The sequence below is a fragment of the Moschus berezovskii genome, chromosome 12, assembly GCF_049115385.1.
Source record: "Moschus berezovskii isolate FMDL1 chromosome 12, NW_MosBer_1.0, whole genome shotgun sequence".
Taxonomy (NCBI): Eukaryota; Metazoa; Chordata; class Mammalia; order Artiodactyla; family Moschidae; genus Moschus; species Moschus berezovskii.
Genome location: NC_142471.1, coordinates 5,881,032 through 5,903,898, shown reverse-complemented (window position 1 = coordinate 5,903,898; position 22,867 = coordinate 5,881,032). Strand labels below are relative to the sequence as shown.

At 51.3% G+C, this 22,867-nt stretch overlaps 1 protein-coding gene across 2 annotated transcripts in view; it reads left to right on the top strand.

The window, feature by feature from the left end:
* Positions 1–18,825, top strand: part of PCNX2 (pecanex 2) — a 309,056-nt gene extending 290,231 nt beyond the window's left edge. For both annotated transcript variants that reach the window (XM_055424272.2, XM_088842460.1), the window contains 3 exons: positions 1,083–1,270; positions 16,485–16,933; positions 18,367–18,825. In XM_055424272.2, coding sequence (XP_055280247.2) covers positions 1,083–1,270; positions 16,485–16,933; positions 18,367–18,528 — 799 coding nt within the window. In that variant the 3' untranslated portion in view covers positions 18,529–18,825. The remainder of the gene's footprint in view (positions 1–1,082; positions 1,271–16,484; positions 16,934–18,366) is intronic.
* The last annotated feature ends 4,042 nt before the right edge of the window (positions 18,826–22,867 follow it).

Here is a 22,867-nt window from a genome sequence, read left to right as displayed (position 1 = left end):
CAGTCCAGTTCAGTCGCTTAGTCGTGTCCGACTCTCCGCGACCCCATGAACCACAGCACGCCAGGCCTCCCTGTCCATCACCAACTCCCGGAGTTCACGCAAACTCATGTCCACAGAGTCGGTGATGCCATCCAGCCATCTCATTCTCTGTCATCCCCTTCTCCTCCCACCCTCAATCCTTCCCAGCATCAGAGTCTTTTCCAGTGAGTCAACTCGTCGCATGAGGTGGCCAAAGTATTGCAGTTTCAGCTTTAGCATCAGTCGTTCCAGTGAACACCCAGGACTGATCTCCTTTAGAATGGACTGGTTGGATCTCCTTGCAGTCCAAGGGACTCTCGAGAGTCTTCTCCAACACCACAGTTCCAAAGCCTCAGTTCTTCAGCGATCAGCTTTCTTCACAGTCCAACTCTCACATCCATACATGACCACTGGAAAAACCATAGCCTTGACCAGACGGACCTTGGTTGGCAATGTAATGTCTCTGCTTTTTAATATGCTATCTAGGTTGGTCATAACTTTCCTTCCAAGGAGTAAGCATCTTTTAATTTCATGGCTGCAATCAGCATCCGCAGTGATTTTGGAGCCCAAAAACTAAAATCTGACACTGTTTCCACTGTTTCCCCATCTATTTCCCATGAAGTGATGGGACCAGATGCCATGATCTTAGTTTTCTGATTGTTGAGCTTCAAGCCAACTTTTTCACTCTCCTCTTTCACTTTCATCCTGGTTAGTTGGAACAAATCCTAAGTTGTTTTGCCTGAATCTGACAGGGCTGTTTGTCGGACCTCAAGGCTGAGGGTTCCTGTGGATGGTGGAGCCCGCGCGGCTTCTTCATCCGGGCAGGGTGTGTTCATTTCTCAGTCCCTGAGGGGCTTCTTCATCCGGGCAGGGTGTGTTCATTTATCAGTCCCTGAGGTTTGGGGAACAGAAACCCCTCCTTCCATCTGCATCCCATCTGCATCTCCATCGCCTGTCGCCCGAGGAGTGCGGTCTGCCATCCTGCTTTGGACACGGATGTGATGGGCGTCTAGGGGAATTAGACATGTTTGGGTGAGAATCCCTGAAGCGTTTCTTCCTCTCAGAGTGCGGAAGGACTGCGGCGCGGCGGGCCAGCCGGGCGCGGGCAACACGGAGGACGTGGACGCAGGGGGCGCTCCGCACACAGGCGGCAACAGTGCCCCCAGTGGTGAGAGCAGGGAGAGCAGCGCGGAACAGCCCAGAAAGGACGGCAGTCGCCACTGGTCACCCCGGGAAGGGACACGGAGGCCAGGTGAGTGCAGTGGGGGCCTCGTGTTACTGCCAAGACTCCTCACGTCTCACTGGTCAACACCGTGGGCTTTGTTGTCATTCTGGCCTCTGAGAGACCGTTTACACAGGACAAATCAGTATTAGGCCAAAAGATGCCCCCAAGTATACTGACTCATATAAGTTCTACTCAGAAAAAAACTCTATTCTATGTTAGATTCAGCTTTTACCCTTTATCCATCTGTCTGTCCATTACCTCAGCCAGCTGTCTATCTGTCTGTCCATCGGTCCAGTGGTCAGTCCCTTCCACCCCGTCTATCACTCCTTCAGAGACCATTGGCTCATGTGTCTCTGTGTTAGGCTGTGTTATAGCTCTTCATCCATAAAGGCGCCTCCTTCCTCCTGTGAACTGACCCACCGCCTCCAAGTCCCGTGATGAGGCAGCCAGGCTCCTGCCCTCCATTGCCTGGTTACTACAGTCCTCCACTTCCTCCCCTTGCACCTGATATTTCAGAGCATGAGGGAAGATGGGTGCCAGCCGATGGGGATGGAAGAAGTTTGGGCTGAGTCTAAAGCTTAAAATCATGTTTAAACTGAGGCCCAACTAATTATGCTCCATCAGATGGATGAGGTTCCAAAATCCCTCTGTACTTGGAGGAGAAGGCTGGGTTAGAAAAGCCAACCCTCAGGGCTCACAGAGGACATGCCCAATTGGAGTGGGAGAGACAGATGCTTGGCCTGGCTCCCACCGGCGCACTGTCCCTTGGCTTTGACCTTCAAAACCTGTCAGTGGTTTCACCTTTTGGCCTCAGTACTTTTACCATCAAGAAGCATTCATTAAGTGCCTCTTTGTGCAGTGTTCCCCTGTCAGCTCTGCATCAAGGGAGTAAGTGAGGAGCAGTGCCTGCCTCCTAGAAGTGCCCAGAGCAAGGCTGGGGATTTAAGTGAGGATGTGTGTGATGATGGGCAAGAAGATAGATAAGATTAAAGAAGGACAGATGGAGGACAGACAGATAGGGAGACAGAAAGACAGACAGATAATGGATGGATAGATCCATTAAGATAGAAAGATGGATTGTAGGTATTTAGGGAGATTGAGATTATAGATAATAGATAGATGGAAACTTGATAGAGAATAGATATATAGGTAGCTCATTGATTGACGTGTGTGTGTGTGTGAGAGTGAGTGCTCAGTTATGTCCGACTCTTTGCAACCAAATGGACTGTAGCCTACCAGGCTCCTCTGTCCATGGGATTTTCCAGGAAAGAATACTGGCATGGGTAGCCATTTCCTACTCCAGGGGATCTTCCCTACCCAGGGATTGAACCCTCATCTCCTGCATCTGCAGATAGATTCCTTACCACTGTGCCACCTGGGAAACCCATATCTCCTGTAAAGTATGAATAGCAGAGTATTTTAAAAGAAATGTAATCTTATTAAGTTCATAGGTAGCACATGAAAGCTTTTGAGGGGATCTTCTCCGCTCAAGGATTGAACCCTGGGTCTCCCACATTGCAGGCAGATCCTTTACCTAGGGAGCCACTAGGGAAGCCCCAGTTGGTTGATAGAGAGATAATAGATAATAGAAAGATAAATAGACAGATAATATAAAGATACATAGGTAGGTTGAGCTCTTTCAAATCCTAAAAGATGATGCTGTGAAAGTGCTGCCCTCAATATGCCAGCAAATTTGGAAAACTCAGCAGTGCCCACAGGACTGGAAAAGGTCAGTTTTCATTCCAATCCCAAAGAAAGGCAATGCCAAAGAATGCTCAAACTACCACACAATTGCACTCATCTCAAACACTAGTAAAGTAATGCTGAAAATTCTCTAAGCTAGGCTTCAACAGAACATGAACTGTGAAATTCCAGATGTTCAAGCTGGATTTAGAAAAGGCCGAGGAACCAAAGATCAAGTTGTCAACATCCGTTGGATCATTGAAAAAGCAAGAGAGTTCCAGAAGAACATCTACTTTTGCTTTATACGCCAAAGCCTTTGACTGTGGATCACAACAAACTGTGGAAAATTCTTCAAAAGATTGGAATACCAGACCACATTATGCCTCCTGAGAAACCTGTATGCAGGTCAAGAAGCAACACTTAGAACCGGACATGAAACAATGGACTGGTTCCAAATTAGGAGGAGTACATCAAGGCTGTATATTGTCACCCTGCTTATTTAACTTCTATACAGAGTACATCATGCGAAATGTCAGGCTGGATGAAGTACAAGCTGGAATCAAGGACAGGGAAGCCTGGTGTGCTGCAGTGCATGGGGTCTCAAACAGTTGGACACGACTGAGAGACTGAACAAGAACAGGACGGATAGATAGGTGGATGTCTGACAGACACAGGTATACGTACATAGATACGTAAAGAGATAGATGATGGCTCCTTAGTTGCAGGTAGAGGAGGGATGGAAGGGAGGCAGAAAGACAGGGAAGGGGAGAGAGGTAACTATGTTGGTAGCGGAACAAAGTGACACCAGTTGCTTCGGGTGAAGGAGACCTCCTTCCTCGCCCCCTGAACCCTGAGCAGAGCAGCCGCCGAGCCAGCGGCCTCCAGTGTGCAGCTGGCTCTCAGCCAGGAGTTTCTGACTGCTTAGTTAGTTAACAGTTGTTATCGCGTGAGGTTTTTAAGTTTTAAAAATCACAGAAGTGATTTTCCAGGTGGGAAAATGCAAGGTAGTTTGCAAATGGAGCAGCACCTGAGCATTAGACCTTTCTGTCAGGTGACTTGTCTGAACCAGAGAGGGGCTAGAGTCCGAGGGTGGGGGACTGTGGGCAAGGGGGTCTGTCTCGGGGGTTGCAGGGTCACAGGCTTTTAAAGAGCCTGAGATGGGCATTCTGGACAGGCTGTGACTCAGTGAGACACCTCTTCCTTTTCGTACAAGTGAAGCCATGCCAGCACTGTGTGGCCTGGAAAAGCAAGCGTTCCTTCCATCCTCAGAATCCAGGCCCCGTAGGTCATGAATGTTCCCGTATTTACCACCAGAGCCTGAGGCTGGGACCAGTCACAGGCTTCTGTGGCAGATGTCAAAGCTGAATCTTCCAGAGCCCATACCAGCTGTTCATTTTTCATTATTGCTTCTTAAAATTGGTCCTACCAAGGCCACTCTTGGCTTTGCCTGCTTTACAAGGTAACAAGGCATGCTGGATGACGGCACCTGTGGGCCTCAAGACCGTGAGCCCCCACCTGCAGTCAGAGTCAACTTCAGGCTCTGCACTCAGCTTTTATCCTGCTCTGCAGACTCTCAGTCTCTGGAGTATCTGAGGCTTTGGAGCAAACCCACCCTGAGCCACTCCTCCTCGCATGCCCCCCATCCCACCCCCACCCTGCTGTACCAAGTGCATCCTTGCTGTGGTGATAAAACGTAATAAGTAATAGTCCTCCAGGACATACAGTGTGCCTCCCCCAGGCAAGTTCACTTTGTCCTCCCCAGGACTCTGACAGGCTTCCCTAGTAGCTCGGATGGTAAAGAATCTGCCTACAATATGGGAGACCCAGGTTCGATCCCTGGGTCAGGAAGATCCCCTGGAGAAAGGAATGGCAACCCCCTCCAGCGTTCTTGCCTGGAGAATTCTATGGACAGAGGAGCCTGGCAGGCTATAGTCCATAGGGTCACAAAGAGCCAGACACGACTGAGCGACTAACATACACACTTCCTGTGCTCATCTTGCAGCTGAAGAAACCAGGGCAGAGAAATTCAGTCACTAAACAGAGAAGTTCAGTCATGGGGCAGAGGAATCACCAGCCAGGAAGCAACTGATCTGGGATTTGTACTCAGGCAAGATGGCCTAGTGCCTGCAGTGCTAACCCCCAGTCACAGTCCTGTTACCCTGATCCTGGGACACTACCTCTGCTCAAATGTAGCCTTTGTCCCGGAACATGATGGAGCCACTTGCCCAGGCTCCTTCTTCCAATGCTCACTTCTGCTGCTCCCGCGGTCCCGGCCCTGCGTGACTTTGTTCCCTGGCCGAGGACTACTCTTACAACTGGTCTTCCTTGGGTCACAACCAGGCAAAGCTGATATCCAGCCCTTCCTGAGTCAGCTATCCAGTTTCCTGTAGGTCCCACTGGTCTGGGCAGGTAAAAGGTTGTGGTTGCAAGCCGTGTGCTATGCCAGGATTTGTGGCCTCTGGAGGAGAGGAATTTGGTCCGGGGCCAGAGACGAGGCTTGACCACTTGGAGCTTTTCTGTAGCAAAGTTTTATTAAAGTATAATAGAAACAGGGAAACCTTCTAACATAGACATCAGAAGGGACAGAAAGAGTGCCTGCTTGCTAGTTCTTAGCAAGGTGATTTATGTCTGTTAGCAAGCTGCTGAGAGAGACACCTCAAGGCTGAGGGAATTTCACCAAGCTCCTCTTCCACAGTATGCAGTTTTTAGATAGAATGGCACAAGGTGTGTCATCCCCAACCATAAAACAATTGACATGAATACTGGTTTGTTGAGCTATTATCAGCCCAAGGTTTGAGAAAAAAAAAGAAATGGTTGTCTTAGGCAGAACTGATTTTGTCAACAGAGAAGGGAAAAAATACTTCTGCCACTTGCAGTTTATTTCCTCCTGCTGCTTGGAGACCTCTGGCCTCCCTGCTGAGGCTGTTAACACTCTCACAGGGATGGGAACGCGGAGCAGACACATGTCCCTCCCTGTGCTCTAGGAGAAGCTGACAGTCTGTGGAAAGAAGGCCTTGCACCCCCAGGAAGTTATCCTGAGACTGGTGCCCCCTGCGGAGGGCCAGAGAGCTGGGAGGGAGCCCACCACGCCCTCCCCACCCCCAAGAAAGGAAGAGCCACTCTCTGGCTCTCTCTGGCCCTTCAGGCAGCCCTGACAACTGCACAAATCAGGAGTCTCTTTTCCACATACCTGCCAGGTGATGGCGTTTTAACGATGGCTTCCGTATCTCTCAGAACTGACCTGTGTTCCTTTGCTATAGGGCAACTATAACAAAGTACCAGAAACTCAGCGGCTTCAACAAAAGACTGCCTCCCAGCTCTGGAGGCCGGAAGTGCAAACTCAAGGTGTTGGCAAGGTGGATTTCCTCGGAGGCTGTGAGGGAGAAGGGGTCCCCGGCCTGTCCCCTGGTTTCTGGTGGTTTGCTGGCGACCTCGGGCATTCCTTACCTTGTAGAAGCTTCATCCTGATCTCTGCCTTCATCTTCACATGGTGCTCTCCCATGTGCGTTTCTGTCTCCAGATTCCCCCTTTATTAAGGACATTATTCACCTTGGATTAGGCCCCCCTACTCCAGGGCTTTCCTGGTGGCTCAGACGGTAAAGCGTCTGTTTGCAATGCAGGAGACCTGGGTTCGATCCCTGGGTTCGGAAGGTCCCCTGAAGAAGGAAATGGCAGCCCACTCCAGTATTCTTGACTGGAAAATCCCATGGACAGCAGAGCCTGGAGGGCTACTGTCCATGGGGTCACAAAGAGTCGGACGCGACTGAGCGCCTTCACTCCAGTATGACCCCATCTTAAGGAATGATACCTGCCACAGCCCTGTTTCCAAACAAGGTCACCCCCTGAGGTCCTAGGATTAGGACCTCGGCATATGACCTGGGGGTCCCAGCTGAGCCTCGCCTGGCTTGCAGCGCTCCCCGTGACTGCTGTCACCTGCTCGTGCTGGCTCACAGCCCAGCCTTAGAAGCCCCCTCTGTCCCTCCCTCATCCCGGGGGCTGCTCGTCTCAGAGCTGCTGCTGCTGCTGCTGCTGCTTCCTCAGGCTGGACTCAGTCCCCCGCTCAGCCTCTGGCCAAATGCCGCCTTCTCGCCAGCCAGCCAGCCATATATATACTCTGCCTCCCCCACCCCCCACCGGGTCCCCTGTGTGTGGTCAGGGCCTGGGAGCTGCCCTCCCCTGTAGGAGGGCAGCACAGCACTGGGGGCGGGCATTGGTGTCGCCCTCACTTCCCAGGGTGGGGGACATGAGCACACACGGAGACTGTGACCCACTGTCCCCACACTGCCGTGCCCGACGAGAGGCCTGTGCCTGTGTAGACTGCACAGCCACCTCCATCCACACCTCCCAGCTGCTCCTTGCCCAGCCTCTCACCTGCAGGAAGGCCCAAGCTTCACCCTTGGTGGGGGGGGACCCTGGGGCAGGTCTGGGCAAGCTCTGGGTTCAGTCCGGGCCTTCCAGAGAGCCTGGGGCCCATCATGTGGTGGCAGGAGTGTGTGGGAGCCGGTCAGCATGTCCCTTGTCCCTGCCACTTCCTGGTCCTGTGGGGAGAGATGCAATGGGGAAAGGGGGTGCCGAGAGGGACCCTCTAAAGTGCCAGGGGGCACCCAGGGCTAAGGTGGTGCTCTCCATGGGCCCAGTGATAGACTGGACGGTCCCCTCCCGACTCAGCCTTTCCGGCTAAGTCTTCTCTGGAGGCTGGGTGGGGTCTCAGGCCCTCGGGTCATGGAATTTCCAAGTGGAACTCAGTGGTTGCCAGCTTCTGTCCATCTCAGCCAAGATCTAAGAGCCGAGGGCTGCTGATTCTACCTACTGCTTGACCTTGTGCCCCAAGCCCCCTGCCAGAACCCCTCATCTATCTTTAGAAGATTCTCCAGATCTAAGGCTGGACCCTCTCCTGGTGATGCCTTGAGGAGACAGCACTGGCCACACTGAGTGGGCCTAGTCTTGGGGAGAAGGAGGGCCTCCAAGGCAGCTGCCTGTCTTCCCTCCCCCAGAGGAGGACCACGCCATGGTCCCCTTCAGGCTCTCTCTGCCCTGGAACATCCAAGCCTCTCCCGATGCAGCCCAGCTGGTCCCCACCTTTCAGGCCATCTGGCTTAAAGTCCCTGAGGGGGCCCAGTGGACCAAGAGAATCTGGCGGGGCGTGCATCCAAGAGAGGGAACAGCACAGACTGCCCCTCCTGCTCTCGGCTCTGCCCAGCAACCCCACGATCCCCCTGCCTCAGCAGCTGCCTGGGGCAAGCCTTCCCCAAAACTCACCAGGGGACATCGCAGCTGGTAGCATAAGCCAAACCCCTGTTCTGTGGGGCTGGGCAGGGCTGGAGTCCAAACTTGACCTCAAAAGGATGAAACATATGAGATGGTTTGCTGGAAACCAGCCCCTGAGGCTCACAGGCTCGCCCCAAGACAGGAGGGGAATCTGAGGACACCTGGGGCAGGGCAGGCCCCCAGGAGACCTCTGGGAAGGCCCAGAGTTGGTATCGAAAGAGACAACCTGCCTCCCTGACACGCAGTGCACAGACTCCTCTTCCTGCCCCTGCAAAATGAATCGTCCCCTTGTTTTTACTACCACTGTGGTTAAAGCCACATGGGGACATCGGCACCTTTGGCTGTGGTTCATAGCACCCTCTCACTCCCTGGGGAAGTTCAAGGCCAGGACCCCGTCCCTTCTCTCCATGACCTGGGCACGCCCTCCTATAAGTAAGCACCAAGTCGGGGTCTGGGAATAAGAGAACAAAGCCCAAGATGGGGAGCTTCCTGTGGGCTCCCTGGCTGCATTCCTCAGCCCCTGATAAACGTGGGTGCTCACGCAGCATCCGTGCTGTGCCTGAGAGGAGAGCTGCCTCTTGGCTCAGCTTCCAAAGCCCAGCAACACCCACCTCCCCCACCCACGTCAGTCTTCTTCTCCTCAGCTGGTGCAGAGAGTGGTGGTGGTGGGGCTACCCTGTTCTCTTGGCACAAAGCATTCAGTTACTAAGGCCCCGAGTGCAGTAGCCCCTGAGACCTCAAGGACACAGGCCCCCACAGGGAGCCCCACGTAATGACGGGTAGCCCTGCCTGGCTGGCCAGCCTGGCCTCAGGTTCCTGTACCTGCCACCAAGGACTCTTCCCAAATGACGTAGCCAGCGGTGCCATGCCCGAAGGTCCTTGGAAGCAGCTTGGGAAGCCCTCACACCCCGCCATACCCAGTAGGATGGTGTCCCGTGCTGGGCAGATGCTGGGTTTCCTTTCAGCCTCCAGCTTCTCTGGCCTCCTTCTAACCCTCCCTTCAGCTGAATCAAACCAGTGCATCCACGGATTCCAGAAAGGAAGCCAGAGCCTGCTCAACCAGCGCAGGAAAGTTACAGGCCGGTCTCCAGTCTTAGGGTGTTGTTCCTGATCTTGGATCTTTGTGCTTGACCTGGAATAAAGGGAGACACCTTCCCAGCTCCCTCTCTATAGCTTGCCCCGCCCCCCGCCCCGAAGTCTGCAGGGGCACATGGCGGGGTCTGGAGGGGGTTCGGCCTCTAGGTCAAGTCATTTTGAAGCTTCCCACACGCTGAAGGAGGGAAACACACAGCGAAAGGGGGCGATGTCCCCGTGTGGCTTTAACCACAGTTCAGTTCCGTCACTCAGTCGTGTCCGACTCTTTGTGACCCCATGAATCACAGCACGCCAGGCCTCCCTGTCCATCACCAACTCCCGGAGTTCACTCAAACTCATGTCCATCGAGTCGGTGATGCCATCCAGCCATCTCATTCTCTGTCGTCCCCTTCATCTCCTGCCCCCAATCCCTCGCAGCATCAGAGTCTTTTCCAGTGAGTCAACTCGTCGCATGAGGTAGCCAAAGTATTGGAGCTTCAGCTTTAGCATCAGTCCTTCCAATGAACACCCAGGACTGATCTCCTTTAGAATGGACTGGTTGGATCTCCTTGCAGTCCAAGGGACTCTCAAGAGTCTTCTCCAACACCACAGTTCAAAAGCATCAATTCTTCGGCGATCAGCTTTCTTCACAGTCCAACACTCACATCCATACATGACCACGGGAAAAACCATAGCCTTGACTAGACGGACCTTTGTTGGCAAAGTAATGTCTCTTTTTTAATATGCTATCTAGATTGGTCATAACTTTCCTTCCAAGGAGTAAGCGTCTTTTAATTTCATGGCTACAATCAGCATCTGCAGTGATTTTAGAGCCCAAAAAAATAAAGTCTGACACTGTTTCCACTCTTTCCCCATCTATTTGCCATGAAGTGATGGGACCAGATGCCATGATCTTTGTTTTCTGAATGGTGAGCTTCAAGCCAACTTTTCCACTCTCCTCTTTCACTTTCATCAAGAGGCTTTTTAGTTCCTCTTCACTTTCTACCATAAGGTTGGTGTCATCTGCACATCTGAGGTTATTGATATTTCTCCTGGCAATCTTGATTCCAGCCTGTGCTTCTTCCAGCCCAGCGTTCCTCATGATGTACTCTGCATATAAGTTAAATAAGCAGGGTGACAACATGCAACCTTGACGCACTCCTTTTCCTATTTGGAACCAGTCCATTGTTCCATGTCCAGTTCTAACTGTTGCTTCCTGACCTGCATACAGGTTTCTCAAGAGGCAGGTCAGGCGGTCTGGTATTTCCATCTCTTTCAGAATGTTCCACAGTTTGTTGTGATCCACACAGTCAAAGGCTTTGGCGTAGTCAATGAAGCAGAAATAGATGATAGTAAAAACAAGGAGGGAATTTCATTTTCCAGGGGCAGGAGGAGGTGTCTGTGTGCCGGGGGTTGAGGAGGTAGGTTGTATCTTTCTTATACAGCATGGTTCTAATAGCCAAGAAGCCCTACTGTTGTTTAGTTGCTAAGTCGTGTCCGACTCTTCGATCCCATGGACTGTAGCCCACCCGGCTCCTCTGTCCATGGAACTCCCCAGGCAAGAATACTAGAGTGGGTTGCCATTTCCTCCACCAGGGGATCTTCCCAAACCAGGGATCAAACCCATGTCCCCTGCATTGGCAGGCAAGTTCCTTACCACTGAGTCACCTGGGAAGCCCTAAGAAGCCCTGTGCCCACCCAAACTAGGCATAGGTCTATCCCTAGTCAGGGTGAAGAAGCTCTGGGTTTCAGTGTAGGTGAGTTTTGCAGCTTGAGTTCTTATTAGCCAGTCAGTGTGCCAAGCACCAAGCCTGCAGAAAGGATGCTGTCAGAGGCAGGGCAGAGGATGGAGGCCACCACATGATGCCACGCAGGCAACCAGGGATGCCCAGTGTATCCTGTGGGATCCTGTGGGAGGGAGTCCCTGGGGGCTGCGGGGGAGGATCTGAGTGCCCTAGCAGAGCATGACACAGCAGCCTGGCTAAGCAGCTGTGATTGAGATGTTCTCAAGGGTGGATGTGAACCAGGTTCTAAGAACAGGGATCTTGTTTCACTCACAGTGCCCAAGGCTCTGTGCCCCTAACTGGGGTCCCAAGTGTTCCTCCCCCAGGTCCTGCCTCAGTTCCCAGCTGAGTGTCCCCTTCCTGGTCCTTGCTGGATTCTCAGAGGACTGGGGTCCCAGGTGGCCACACCTCATGCCTGGCTGGAGTGCCCTCATGCTGGGTGGCCAGGAGCTCACTGTGCAGCCCCGGGGCGGGGGGGCGCTGACAACATGCAGACTTCTCACTGGAAGGGGACTCAGCCCACTAGGAATTCATAACTGATCACCAATTCAATGGACATGAAGTTGGGCAAACTCCAAGAGATCGTGGGGAACAGGGAGGTGGCCTGGCATGCTGCAGTCCATGAGATCGCAAAGAGTCGGACACGACTTGGCAACTGATCAACAATAACAAGTAATCTGACTCCCCAACTGGACAGAAAGACTATCTCTTCTATCCTATTCTAAGGATTTGCACCACCACTTTTCATCAGCCTCTTGATGAAAGTGAAAGAGGAGAGTGGAAAAGCTGGCTTAAAACTCAACATTCAGAAAACTAAGATCATGGCATCCAGTCCCATCACTTCATGCAAATAGATGGGGAAACAATGGAAACCATGACAGATTTTATTTTCTTGGGCTCCAAAAATCATTGCAGATGGTGATTGCAGCCATGAAATTAAAAGACACTTGCTCCTTGGAAGAAGAGCTATGACAAACCTAGACAGCATATTAAAAAGCAGAGAGACATTACTTTACTGACAAAGCTCCATCTAGTCAAAGCTATGGTTTTTCCAGTAGTCAAGCATGGATTGAGAGTTGGACCATAAAGATAGCTGAGTGCCGAAGAACTGATGTTTTTGAACTGTGGTGTTGAAGAGGACTCTTGAGAGTCTCTTGGACTGCAAGGAGATCAAACCAGTCAATCCTAAAGGAAATCAACCCTGAATAGTCATTGGAAGGACTAATACTGAAGCTGAAGCTCCAATACTTTGGCCACCTGATGTGAAGAACTGACTCACTGGAAAAGACCCTGATGCTGGGAAAGATTGAAGGCAGGAGGAGAAGGGGACGACAGAGGATGAGATGGTTGGATGGCATCACTGACTTGATGGACATGAGTTTGAGCAAGTTCCAGAAGTTGGTGATGGATGGAGAAGCCTGGTGTGCTGCAGTCCATGGGGTCGCAGAGTCAGACACAACTGAGCAACTGAACTGAAGCACCACTTTTGAGATAACAATCAGAGACAGAGGAATAAGCTGGAATAATGAACCAAGGAGGGTAATTTATATAGAATTTCAACTTGGGCTCTTAGGAGGTTTGCCCTAGAATCGCTCATAATTTGATAATGAAGTAACTGGCAAAATAAGTTAAACTACAAAATAATAAGTAGTATGAATGCATTCAGTTTGGTTTCTTACTTGTTCCATTTGCAAAATTAATTTAAAAAAATCAAGAGCAACCAAAAAAACCTCAAGAAAACCTGAAGCAATTTGGGGAGAGGGTTACCCCGTCTTGCATAGAACACAGACCAGTCCCCTCTGACACACAAACGTGCCTTTGTCCCTTTGTTACTGAAACAAGCTGAGTCCCCCACCAAGTATGGGTGGTCTCTCCAGCATCAAAATCACCATCTTGTGGATGACTGTTGAGTATTTTGGGGCAGCAATCAGTGTTACAGGATAAATCAGAAACAGATGTTTGGCCTTGCCAAACTGAATAAACTAACAAATCACCATCTCTCTTCTTAATTCTGATTTGTCAGGGTCCCTTTCTCTCTCTTTCTTCCTCTGCAAGAGTAAGTCCTCAGCAGGGATGGTCAGATGGGCCCCAGCCCGGGTAAGGCCCAGCTGCCGGCACTCACCCAGGAACCTGACTCCAGTCTCGCACTGTGAGCCGCTCCGCTGGGGGAGCACCCCAATTTCTTGGACATGCAGGAGGGAGCCACGTGGGAACCCCAGTGCCCTCTGAAACAGGGCGCCCACCACCACACTGGGCAAATGGCACTAAGGTCAAAGTCAGGAGGCCCCTTTCAGCCAGTCAAGGGCAGTGGGAGGAGCAGGGCTTGGGGGGACCTAGGGAATGTCCAGAGTAATGTCTCTTCCCATGTTGAATGCAGCAAGTCAGACAGAGAAAGACAAATATACTATGACACTGCTTAAAAAAAAAGGTGGGGGGGACAAATGAACTTACCTCCACAGCAGAAATAGAGTCACAGATGTAACAAACAAACATGGTTCCCAGGGGTAAAGCAGGAGCAAGGATAAAATGGGAGATTAGAACTGACATATATGCAGTGCTGCTGCTGCTGCTAAGTCGCTTCAGTCGTGTCCGACTCTGTGAGACCCCACGGACTGCAGACTTCCAGGCTCCCCCATCCCTGGGATTTTCCAGGCAAGAGTACTGGAGTGGGTTGCCATTGCCTTCTCCAATGCGTGAAAGTGAAAGTGCAAGTGAAGTCGCTCAGTCGTGTCTGACTCGTAGTGACCCCACGGACTGCAGCCTACCAGGCTCCTCCATCCATGGGATTTTCCTGGCAAGAGTACTGGAGTGGGGTGCCATTGCCTTCTCCTCATATATGCACTGCTACATATAAAATAGATAACAAGGACTACACTGTATAGCAGAGGGAACTCTACTCAGTATTCTATAATAACCTATATGCGGAAAGAATCTTAAAAAGAGAGGCCATCTGTGTGTGTATAACTCAGCCGCTGTGCTGTACACCTGAAGCTAACAGAGTTGTCACACTATGTGTGTGCTCAGCTGCTCAGGCGGCTCTGACTCTGCGATCCCATGGACTGTAGTCCACCATGTTCCTCTGTCGTGGGATTTTAGCAGCAAGAATACTGGAGTGGGTTGCCATTTCCTCCTCCAGGGGATCTTTCTGACCCCAGGACTGAACCCACATCTCCTGCATTTCCTGCATTGGCAGGTGGATTCTCTACCACTTTGCCATCTGGGAAGCCCATGTAAATCAACTATACTCTAATAAAAATTTTTTAAATTAAAAAGTGTCACTCATGTGGTCCCATAGACAACAAAAATATTTCAGCATCCCCAGATTCCCTGTTAATAATTGGGGAACTTGGGATGAGGTGGCAGCCCTTGTGTGTACCTACCCACAGCCCTCTCTATTTGTAGTAGTTGAATGTAACTGAGCCACTTCAGGAGACTTGTCAGTAGGGCAACTGGTAGCACTGCGACATCACCAGCTGTCCCCTTCAAAATAATATTTATTTTTATTATTCATTTAAAATTTTTAAAAATTTAAGTATAGTTGATTAATAGTGTTGTGTTAATTTCTGCTCTACATACAGCAAAGTGATTCAGTTATACATTGTACAGTATTTTTTTCCTTCTAGTTTTTTTCCATTATGGTTTATCATAGGACACTGAATATAGTTCTCTGTGTTATACAGTAAGACCTTGTTGTTAAAATAATATTTTAAAATTAGACCCTCTGGGCTTCCCTTGTAGCTCAGTTGGTAAATAATCAGCCTGCAATGCAAGAGACCTGGGTTCCATTCCTGGATCAGGAAGATCCCCTGGAGAAGGAAATGGCAACCCACTCTAGTATTCTTGCCTGGAGAATCCCATGGACAGAGCAGCCTGGAGGGCTATAGTCCACGGGGTCACAAGAGTCAGACTTAACGACTAAACCACCTGGTGATTGAGTTAAGGAATTCAGCGTTCCAGCAAGCGCAAGTCTCCCTCTACCCGCCTGGCCTCTACAACTGCAGAGCTGGGTCCGGCACGTTAAAGCCTCCCTCTCACCACCCCCAGAGATGTGCCCGGACCAAATCCTTGGGCAGTCCAGTCCCTTGTGTCAAAATGGCCTTGATTCAGTGATTCTCAGCGAGAGCTAGGCCAGGAGGGACCCCGAGGGGAAGGATGGCTGGCCAAAAGGAGCTGGGAGTCCCTCCAATCCACTGAGAGCCCCGACAGACATGGGAACCTGGGTGATGCATGCCTCTGTGAGGCTGAGGAGGGCTTCCTCTCAAAGACCTTGATCTTAAGGGAAGGTTTTTTTAGAAAATAAAGGCCACAGTATGTATGGCTCAACCCTTCTTTTTTTTTTTTTTCCTTTTACCCCTTTTTGAAGGCAACTACAAATGATCTAAACCTGCATACTTTCCCTCATGCTTCCAGGGACAGGGACTTTGGTGTGAAAGCCAGGGCAAGCCTGGGCAAATCGGACAGGTCCATCCCTGGCTTCTGCTCTGCACAGCAGGGCCCACACCCCACCCTTCACTTCTCAGGCCTTAGTGGAGGCCCGACCTGGGTTCCCAGCCCTCTGTCCTGGCCCAGAAGCCGGGGGACAGCCTGGCTCTCTGGGGTTCCACAGAGCAGGCTTCCCACCTCACCTCGAAGACAGTGACATTACCGACCACCTGCCATGGCAGCCTGGTCTGCTCTGCTTTCTTTTCTTTTCCTTAATTTCCCATTTTAGAAAGCTCTGGTTGACTAGATGAGTGACCTTTTGAATGCCCCTGCTTTCCCCTTGTTTCTCTTTAATTCCTTATGGGTTTTTTAATTTATAGTTGACTTACAATGTCATGTTAATTTCAGGTGTACAGCAAAGTGATTCAGTTGTACATACATAGTCTGTGTGTGTGTGTGTGTGTGCTCAGTTGTGTCTGACTGTTTGTGACACCATGGACTGTGTGTAGCCCACCAGGCTCCTCTGTCCATGGAATTTTCCAGGCAAGGATACTAGAGTAGGTTTCCGTTTCCGCCTCCAGGGAATCTTTCTGACCCAGGGATCGAACCCACATCTCTTGTGTTGGCAGGCGGATTCTTTACCACCATGCCACCTGGGAAGCCCACACATACATACAAACATATTGGGCTTTGCTGGTGGCTCAGATGGTAAAGCATCTGCTTGCAATGCGGGAGACCGGGGTTCAATCCCTGGGTCGGGAAGATCCCCTGGAGAAGGCAATGGCAACCCACTCCTGTACTCTTGCCTGGAAAATTCCATGAACTGAGGAGCCTGGTAGGCTACAGTCCATGGGGTCACAGAGTCAGACACGACCGAGCAACTTCACTTTCACTTATATCCTTTCTCGTATTCTTTTCCCATATAGGTTATTACAGAGTATTGTGAAGAGTTCCCTGTGCTGTACAGTAGGGCCTTGCTGTTTATCTGTTTCGCTCTGCTCTCTTTAAAGGCAGGAGAAAAGGCAGGAGTCAGTCCGTCCAGGCCCACAGGGCCCTAAGCCAAACGCCGCCGGTCGTGCGCGCGTGCGGCCCGGTCGCGGGCAACCGCCCGACCTTCCTGCAGACGTCCACGTCGGTCCACGAGCTGGCGGCGCGGCGCCCGGGCAGCCGGCTGTCCCTGTGCCCCTCGGCCGCGTCGCTGCACTCGCAGCCCCCCGCCGCTCCTGCCGCCGGCGCACTGAGCGTCCGTGAGCGGGCCGAGGCCCTCCTCAGGTCCAGCCTGGGCTCGTCCACCAGCTCCACGCTCAGCTTCCTGTTTGGCAAGAGGAGCTTTTCCAGCGCCCTGGTCATTTCGGGGCTGTCTGCTGCCGAGGCGGGCAACACCAGTGACACACAATCTTCCAGCAGCGTCAACATTACCTTGGGCCCCTCGGCCAGGGCGGCCAGCCAGTCCACACGGGTGAGGGGCTAGGGGGCGGGAGGGTTCCTGGCCCGGGGACCCGGGCCCCATCCCGCAGGCTCCCCTCACCTCGCCTGGAGCGTTTCCAGTGTAGCAGGCCAGTAGTGAGATAGGAGCTGCAACGTCTGCACCCTGAAGCCGGCAGGATACCTCGCACTGGTCCTGCCGTAGTGGTGCCCGGGCAGGCGTTATTGCAGGGAACCCGAAGGCAGAGTCCCCTCCGCCCTGAACCCGGGATGTGAGGGCAGGCTCTCCATGGGCCCAGGTAAAAGGACCGGTTGTATTTCCTTCTCTTTTCACATTCTGGCTGGAAGGAGAGGAAAGGACGCACACCAGCCTGGCAGGGAGATCCTCATCGATTCCTAGCCACTAGATTTCACTGTGAAGATGCCGAGATGGCCTTCTGCTTTATGCAATTAAATGTTAGAGAGTTGTGAGGGCTTCACCCAAATAAACTGTTACTTATCTAGAATCCCTAGCTAGCTGGCATTGGATGAATCCCTGAGCATCACAAGTAAGTATATACATAAATACCCAGCCTTTCTCTTCTGTAGGGGGAAAGAATAGGAGACATTAAGGCAAAAGCCAGCACCAGCTTGGAGACTTCCAGTTCCGTTTGAACATTCGGCACACTGTCCTGTCTGCAGTGGAGCTGAGTCACACCCTGCCGGCCTTGTGGTTCTGGGCGTGGGTGTTTGGAGATGGATGATGGGGGCCTTTCCTCCCCCAGGAGAAGCCACACAGTGGCACCCCAGCCACCTTGAAGCCAGGGCCAGTGTGACCTGCCCTAAGAAGAGCCTGGGCATTGCAGCCTTCAGGGAGGGGTTATGAGCACCCTGGAGCCCCAGGTTACTTCAAGAGTTTAACCTAGTTAGACAACTAAATGTGAACAAACCTCCTTCCCTTTTTCTCAATTCCTCAATAACAAGGCATACCTTTCTGCCGCCCCCAATATGTGTTTATGACAGTCTGTGGGTGCAGTTCTGGGATTCTGAAAAATTCTCTCTCCCTTTCTCCCACAAGGATGGCTGAGTCCTTGGGACCACATTCAGCCAGAATAAAAAAATCCTCGGTATTACTCTTTGGGATTAAACCTGCAGAATTTAGCACTGGTGCAGGGCTGAGTGTATATGAAGTGACATTGACCCAAACTCAGAAAATCCAGGCTCACAAATGACTTTTTACCCAAGGTCATCTCTTTGCAGATTACCTGAGAATAGGCCCCCGTGTGCAGAGGCACCCCCTCACTGTGTTAGACTCGTGGCTGGGACTGCATGGCCCTTCCTCGAGCCCAGCCGCCTTTGGTCCTCTGTAACTGCTTTACTTTCGACTCTGACCCCATGTCCCTGCCACCCGCCGCTGTGACATAGTCATCAGGGGAGGTGATCAGCTTTGCTGAGCTGTAAAACTCGCTTCTCTTTTCTCTTTGGAAGCACTTCTCTGAGCCTTGTGAACACACAGAGGTCACTGAGCAGGGGCTGCTTCGAGATCACCATGTGGCCGAGAGCCTGGGGGTGATGTGTAGAAGAGCGAGCCAGGAGGACATGGGCCTGGATGACACGGCCTCCCCGCAGAGCGCTTCCGACGAGCAGTAGCCGAGCTCGGGCCAGGAGCCATGGTGTCGGGGAAGGACCAATCCCCTCGGCTTCCCCCTTGCACTCCCCGAACCAAACAGCACAAAATTTGAGCCAGGAGATCTGGCCTATGGAAAAATGAATGCTGTGAAGAAGACAAAGCAACTCGATCTCAGGTTCTTGCAAAATCTCTCATGTGATGAAAACAAACCTTGACACCAGGTCTCCCTCTCCTTTGGCTCTTGTGGCCCGAGTGGTGGGATGTGGGAGGCACCCTTCCCAGAACTGGACAATTCAAACAAAAGCCATGTAACATCTTAAGACAACTCAAGCAGAGCACATAACTCCTTCCTGCCCTGATGATGATAAGACAGCTGCATGCTAAACAACTGGCATTTTACACTCACTGTTACCGTGAAAAAGCAGACAGCAGTGCGCATCACACCATGAGCTGGTCCAATGCACTGATGTTCAATCTACGTGTAAACGTCTCACTTCTTGATAATATTTATGCAGATGTTAAATATAAACCAGTGACAGCTTTATTGCAAAAATCGTGACAGTGCATGCAGTCACGTCCAAAACATCCTGTGAAAGGAGCCAACTGTCCCCAGCAGCGTGCGTGCAGAAGTTTAGTCAAGGCAGGCCACAGAGAGCCACCTAGGAATGATGCTAACCGCAGTCACAGCGACTTCCTGCAGGAAGCCAGGCCCCATCTCTCCTGGCGTTCCTGTGTGCTTCCCAGGAATGCATACTCGTTTCCAAGCCAAGCAATCCTTACTGTGTCACAGGACATTTGCACATACTTTGTTTTTGGAATTAAAATGTTTACAGTTATTGCTGTGTTCGGTTGTTTGAGTTCTACTGAACTGTTGTCCTTTCTTAAAAAAAAAAAAAAATTGACCCTTCACTGTAAGAATGACATTTAGGCAAATTATTTTTTTTTAATTTATTTTTTACAAAGTATAATTTACAATTTGTGTTAGTTTCAGGTGTACAGCAGTGATTCAGTTATATATATATTATTCTTCAGATTCTTTTCTTAATTCCTTTTTTAATTGAAGTGTAGTTGATTTACAATGTTGTAGGCAAATTCTGAGACAGTTTTTCTCATCTTAAGAATCCCAACAGGTAGAGCAGAAACGTGGATTCTCGCTGCTGTGAGGGGGGAAGAAGGGGCCTCAGAACAGGGTCCATGGAAAATACCCATCACTGACCTGGTGAGGCATCCCTTTTGGAAAGACAATAGTTAGAGATACTCAATTTGAAAGCAGTCACACAAATTTCTTAAAGGTATCTGGGATTGGAAGTGTAGGCAGAGGGGGTGGTATTGTAGAGAATTCCTTATCTCTTGGAAGTAGATGGTAATACTTTTTTTTTTTCAAATAAGAATTAGCAATTAATAACAATAGGTAGAGTCTATCATCAGAGACAGATTGCGTTCTTAAATTAGTGATCCCTAGAGGTGCATTTTTCTTATTTCTGATGGATTTGCAGATGTCTGTCTAAAGAACAGCTGAAATAACCTCAGCACAATTCTTTTAAGTTGGCTCAACCAAACTTGGCTGGCAGTTCCTGAAATTCTCTTGGGCAACTTGGCAACCAAGCCCTCAGGACTAAAGGGCGGCTTCCCTACATTAGGGTGGTCACTTGAATTAGGCAAGAAAATGACCCACGCCCAGCAGCATTCAGCCTGGGTGCTCCTTGGACCTCTGCTGCTGCTGCTAAGTCACTTCAGTCATGTCTGACTGTGTGTGACCCCATAGACGGAAGCCCACCAGGCTCCCCCGTCCCTAGGATTTTTCAGGCAAGAACACTGGAGTGGGTTGCCATCTCCTTCTCCAATGTGTGAAAGTGAAGTCGCTCAGTCGTGTCCGACCCTTAGCGACCCCACGGACTGCAGCCTACCAGGCTCCTCCATCCATGGGATTCCTTGGATCTCTAGAAGTAAGAAACACAGAGGCATGGCTTTCAGAGGAAGAGCTGCTCAAAGAGCTAGGAAACCAGTCTATAAGGACAGGGTGATGCAGATGAGAAGACAAACGCATCCCTGCCGTGCCCGCATTGTTCCCCGAGAGATTCACGAGCTGCTTCTTCAACTGCTGGGTCTACTGCTTATTATCCTGTTCTCTGGCAGCTTTGGGGGTGCAGCGGGAGGAGGAGAGGTGTGGCCAGACTGCCCAGACAGGGCTGCCACGGCCTGCACCATCCCCGGCAGGAAAGCTGCCTGGGTGTGCAGGCTGAGCATGTGTGCACACGTGGGCCCACGGGTGAGGTCACGGCTGGCCTTCGTCCAGGGCTCTTCCGGGCTGTCAGCAACTCAGCCACGTGTTTTTCTTAAGTGCTGTAAGCAACTTTTATATTTACAGTTCATGAGCTCGTTAATCTGATCTTCAGCCGATCAACTGTTATCAGAGTGTTCTCCTTGCAAAATACTGTTATTATCAGCCCCCATTTAGAGATTTTCCAAAGGTGACATTTCCTACTGACGTTATTCAAACGTTCTGCTGGACTTGAGCTAAAGAGTTGTTTTCTACATTTGAATGCTGAACGAAATTACTTCTCTTTTAAAGATAATACAGACCGCAGTGCTGGGTTTTTATATCAATCACGTGGCTATTCCGGCATTACTGAGTCTACATTCTGTACCGTGTGTTAAAGCCATCTGCCTGGCAGGCCGTCGCTAAGACTGTTTGACGTGCCGACTTCTCTTGCTCCTTGAAATAGGCATCGCAAGGCCTGTTCCCTGAACTCTCAAGCCTCCTCCACTTTCCTGCTGTTTTGTCCCTGCCATCAGGTCCTCCCCCACCCCGCCCCCACCTGCCCTTCCCAGAACACAGACACAGACGGAAGAGAAAGGGGAGCAAGGCCCAGCGCACCGTCCCCTCGCCCCTCGCCCCTGAAGTAACTTAGTGAACTTAGAGCATTACGGGCCCTTCACGTCAGCCACGACAGCGATTAGAGAGGACCATCTCCCTAACGTGCTTATTCAGAGGTAACTACTTTGGGGAATTCCCTGGTGACCCAGTGGTTGACTCAGCACTCTCACTACCCCTGTCCTGGGTACGATCCCTGGTTGGGGAACAAAGACTGCACAGGATGACCGAAAACAAACAAAAAAACTCCCCTTTTTAAAAATACTGTGTGTGAAGCGGCTGCTACAGGGAGGAAGAAAGAACAATTGGGCACGCCCGTCCTCCACATCAGCTCTGCCTCATCCTGTCCGACCATGGCTTCCAGCTTGAGCTCTTCACACGAGCTCTGCATACGTCCACTGTGTGTTCAGTGAATTCGCCCTTGAAGTCTGCACTCACACCCAGCTATGCTAGGCATCTGGATGTATCTGAATAGCAGGCATTTCACACTCAGGTGTAAGCGGATTCCCTCCTCCGCGGGAGCCCCTCACCTCAGCGGTCCACACAGATTTAGTGCTCAGCGAGTTTGTGTGCTTCAGCTGTCCTGCCCTCTCTTCCCTCTTTAACCTCATAGAATGTTGTTTCTACACAGTGTGCACGCTTGGCCCTGAGTGGCAGTTCTTTGTGAACTCATTTTATCTGATACCACGGGCTGGAGCCTTAAACAACAATTACTCACAGTTGGGGGGCTGGGAAGTCCAAGATCACATTGTCAGTAGATTCAGTGTCTGGTGAGACCCGCTTCCTCACATGGCAGCAGGGGTGAGGGAGCTCTCTGGGGCCTCTTTTTCAAGGGCCCTACCCTCGTGACCTAATCACCTCCAAAGGCCCCACCTCCTAATATCATCACATGGGGGATTAGAGTTCAACATGAATTCCCGGGGAAGGGGGCATGGGGGTGTCGTGGGAAGAGACTCAGATTGGGCGCAAACCCCTTCCTGCCAGGACCGTCACAAGTGAGTGCAGAAGCTCCCCACAACAGCGACTGCCCAGGGCCGCGCTGCGAGGGGCCCTGACGCTCACCCTCCTCAGGCACATCTGCCTTTGGCTCGAAGCACTCCTTTCCTTTTTCCCCCCCTTGTTTTTTTTTTTAAACTTTGGATGCTTTTAAAAATAATTTTTACTGGCATATGGGTGATTTATAACGTTGTGTTGGTTTCCTTTGGAAAATGTCCCCTTCTACTTACAGCTGCAGAGCCCCTGCTAGGGGTGCCGGTGAAGGCTGCTTCCTGCTGGGGCAGGAGCCCCAAGAGGGCAGCCTGCTCCCCAGGCCAGGGTGCTGGGGGCACGGGGCCCAGATCTACTCAGCCTGCCTCCCTCTTTCCTGATGCTGAGGGCTGCGGGGGGCTCACCCAGGGCTGTAGAAGCTGGAGGGGGACAGATTTATCACAGGAATAGGGCCCCTGCGCCTGAGAAGCCTCTACCTGCTTCAGAGCAGCAGCCAC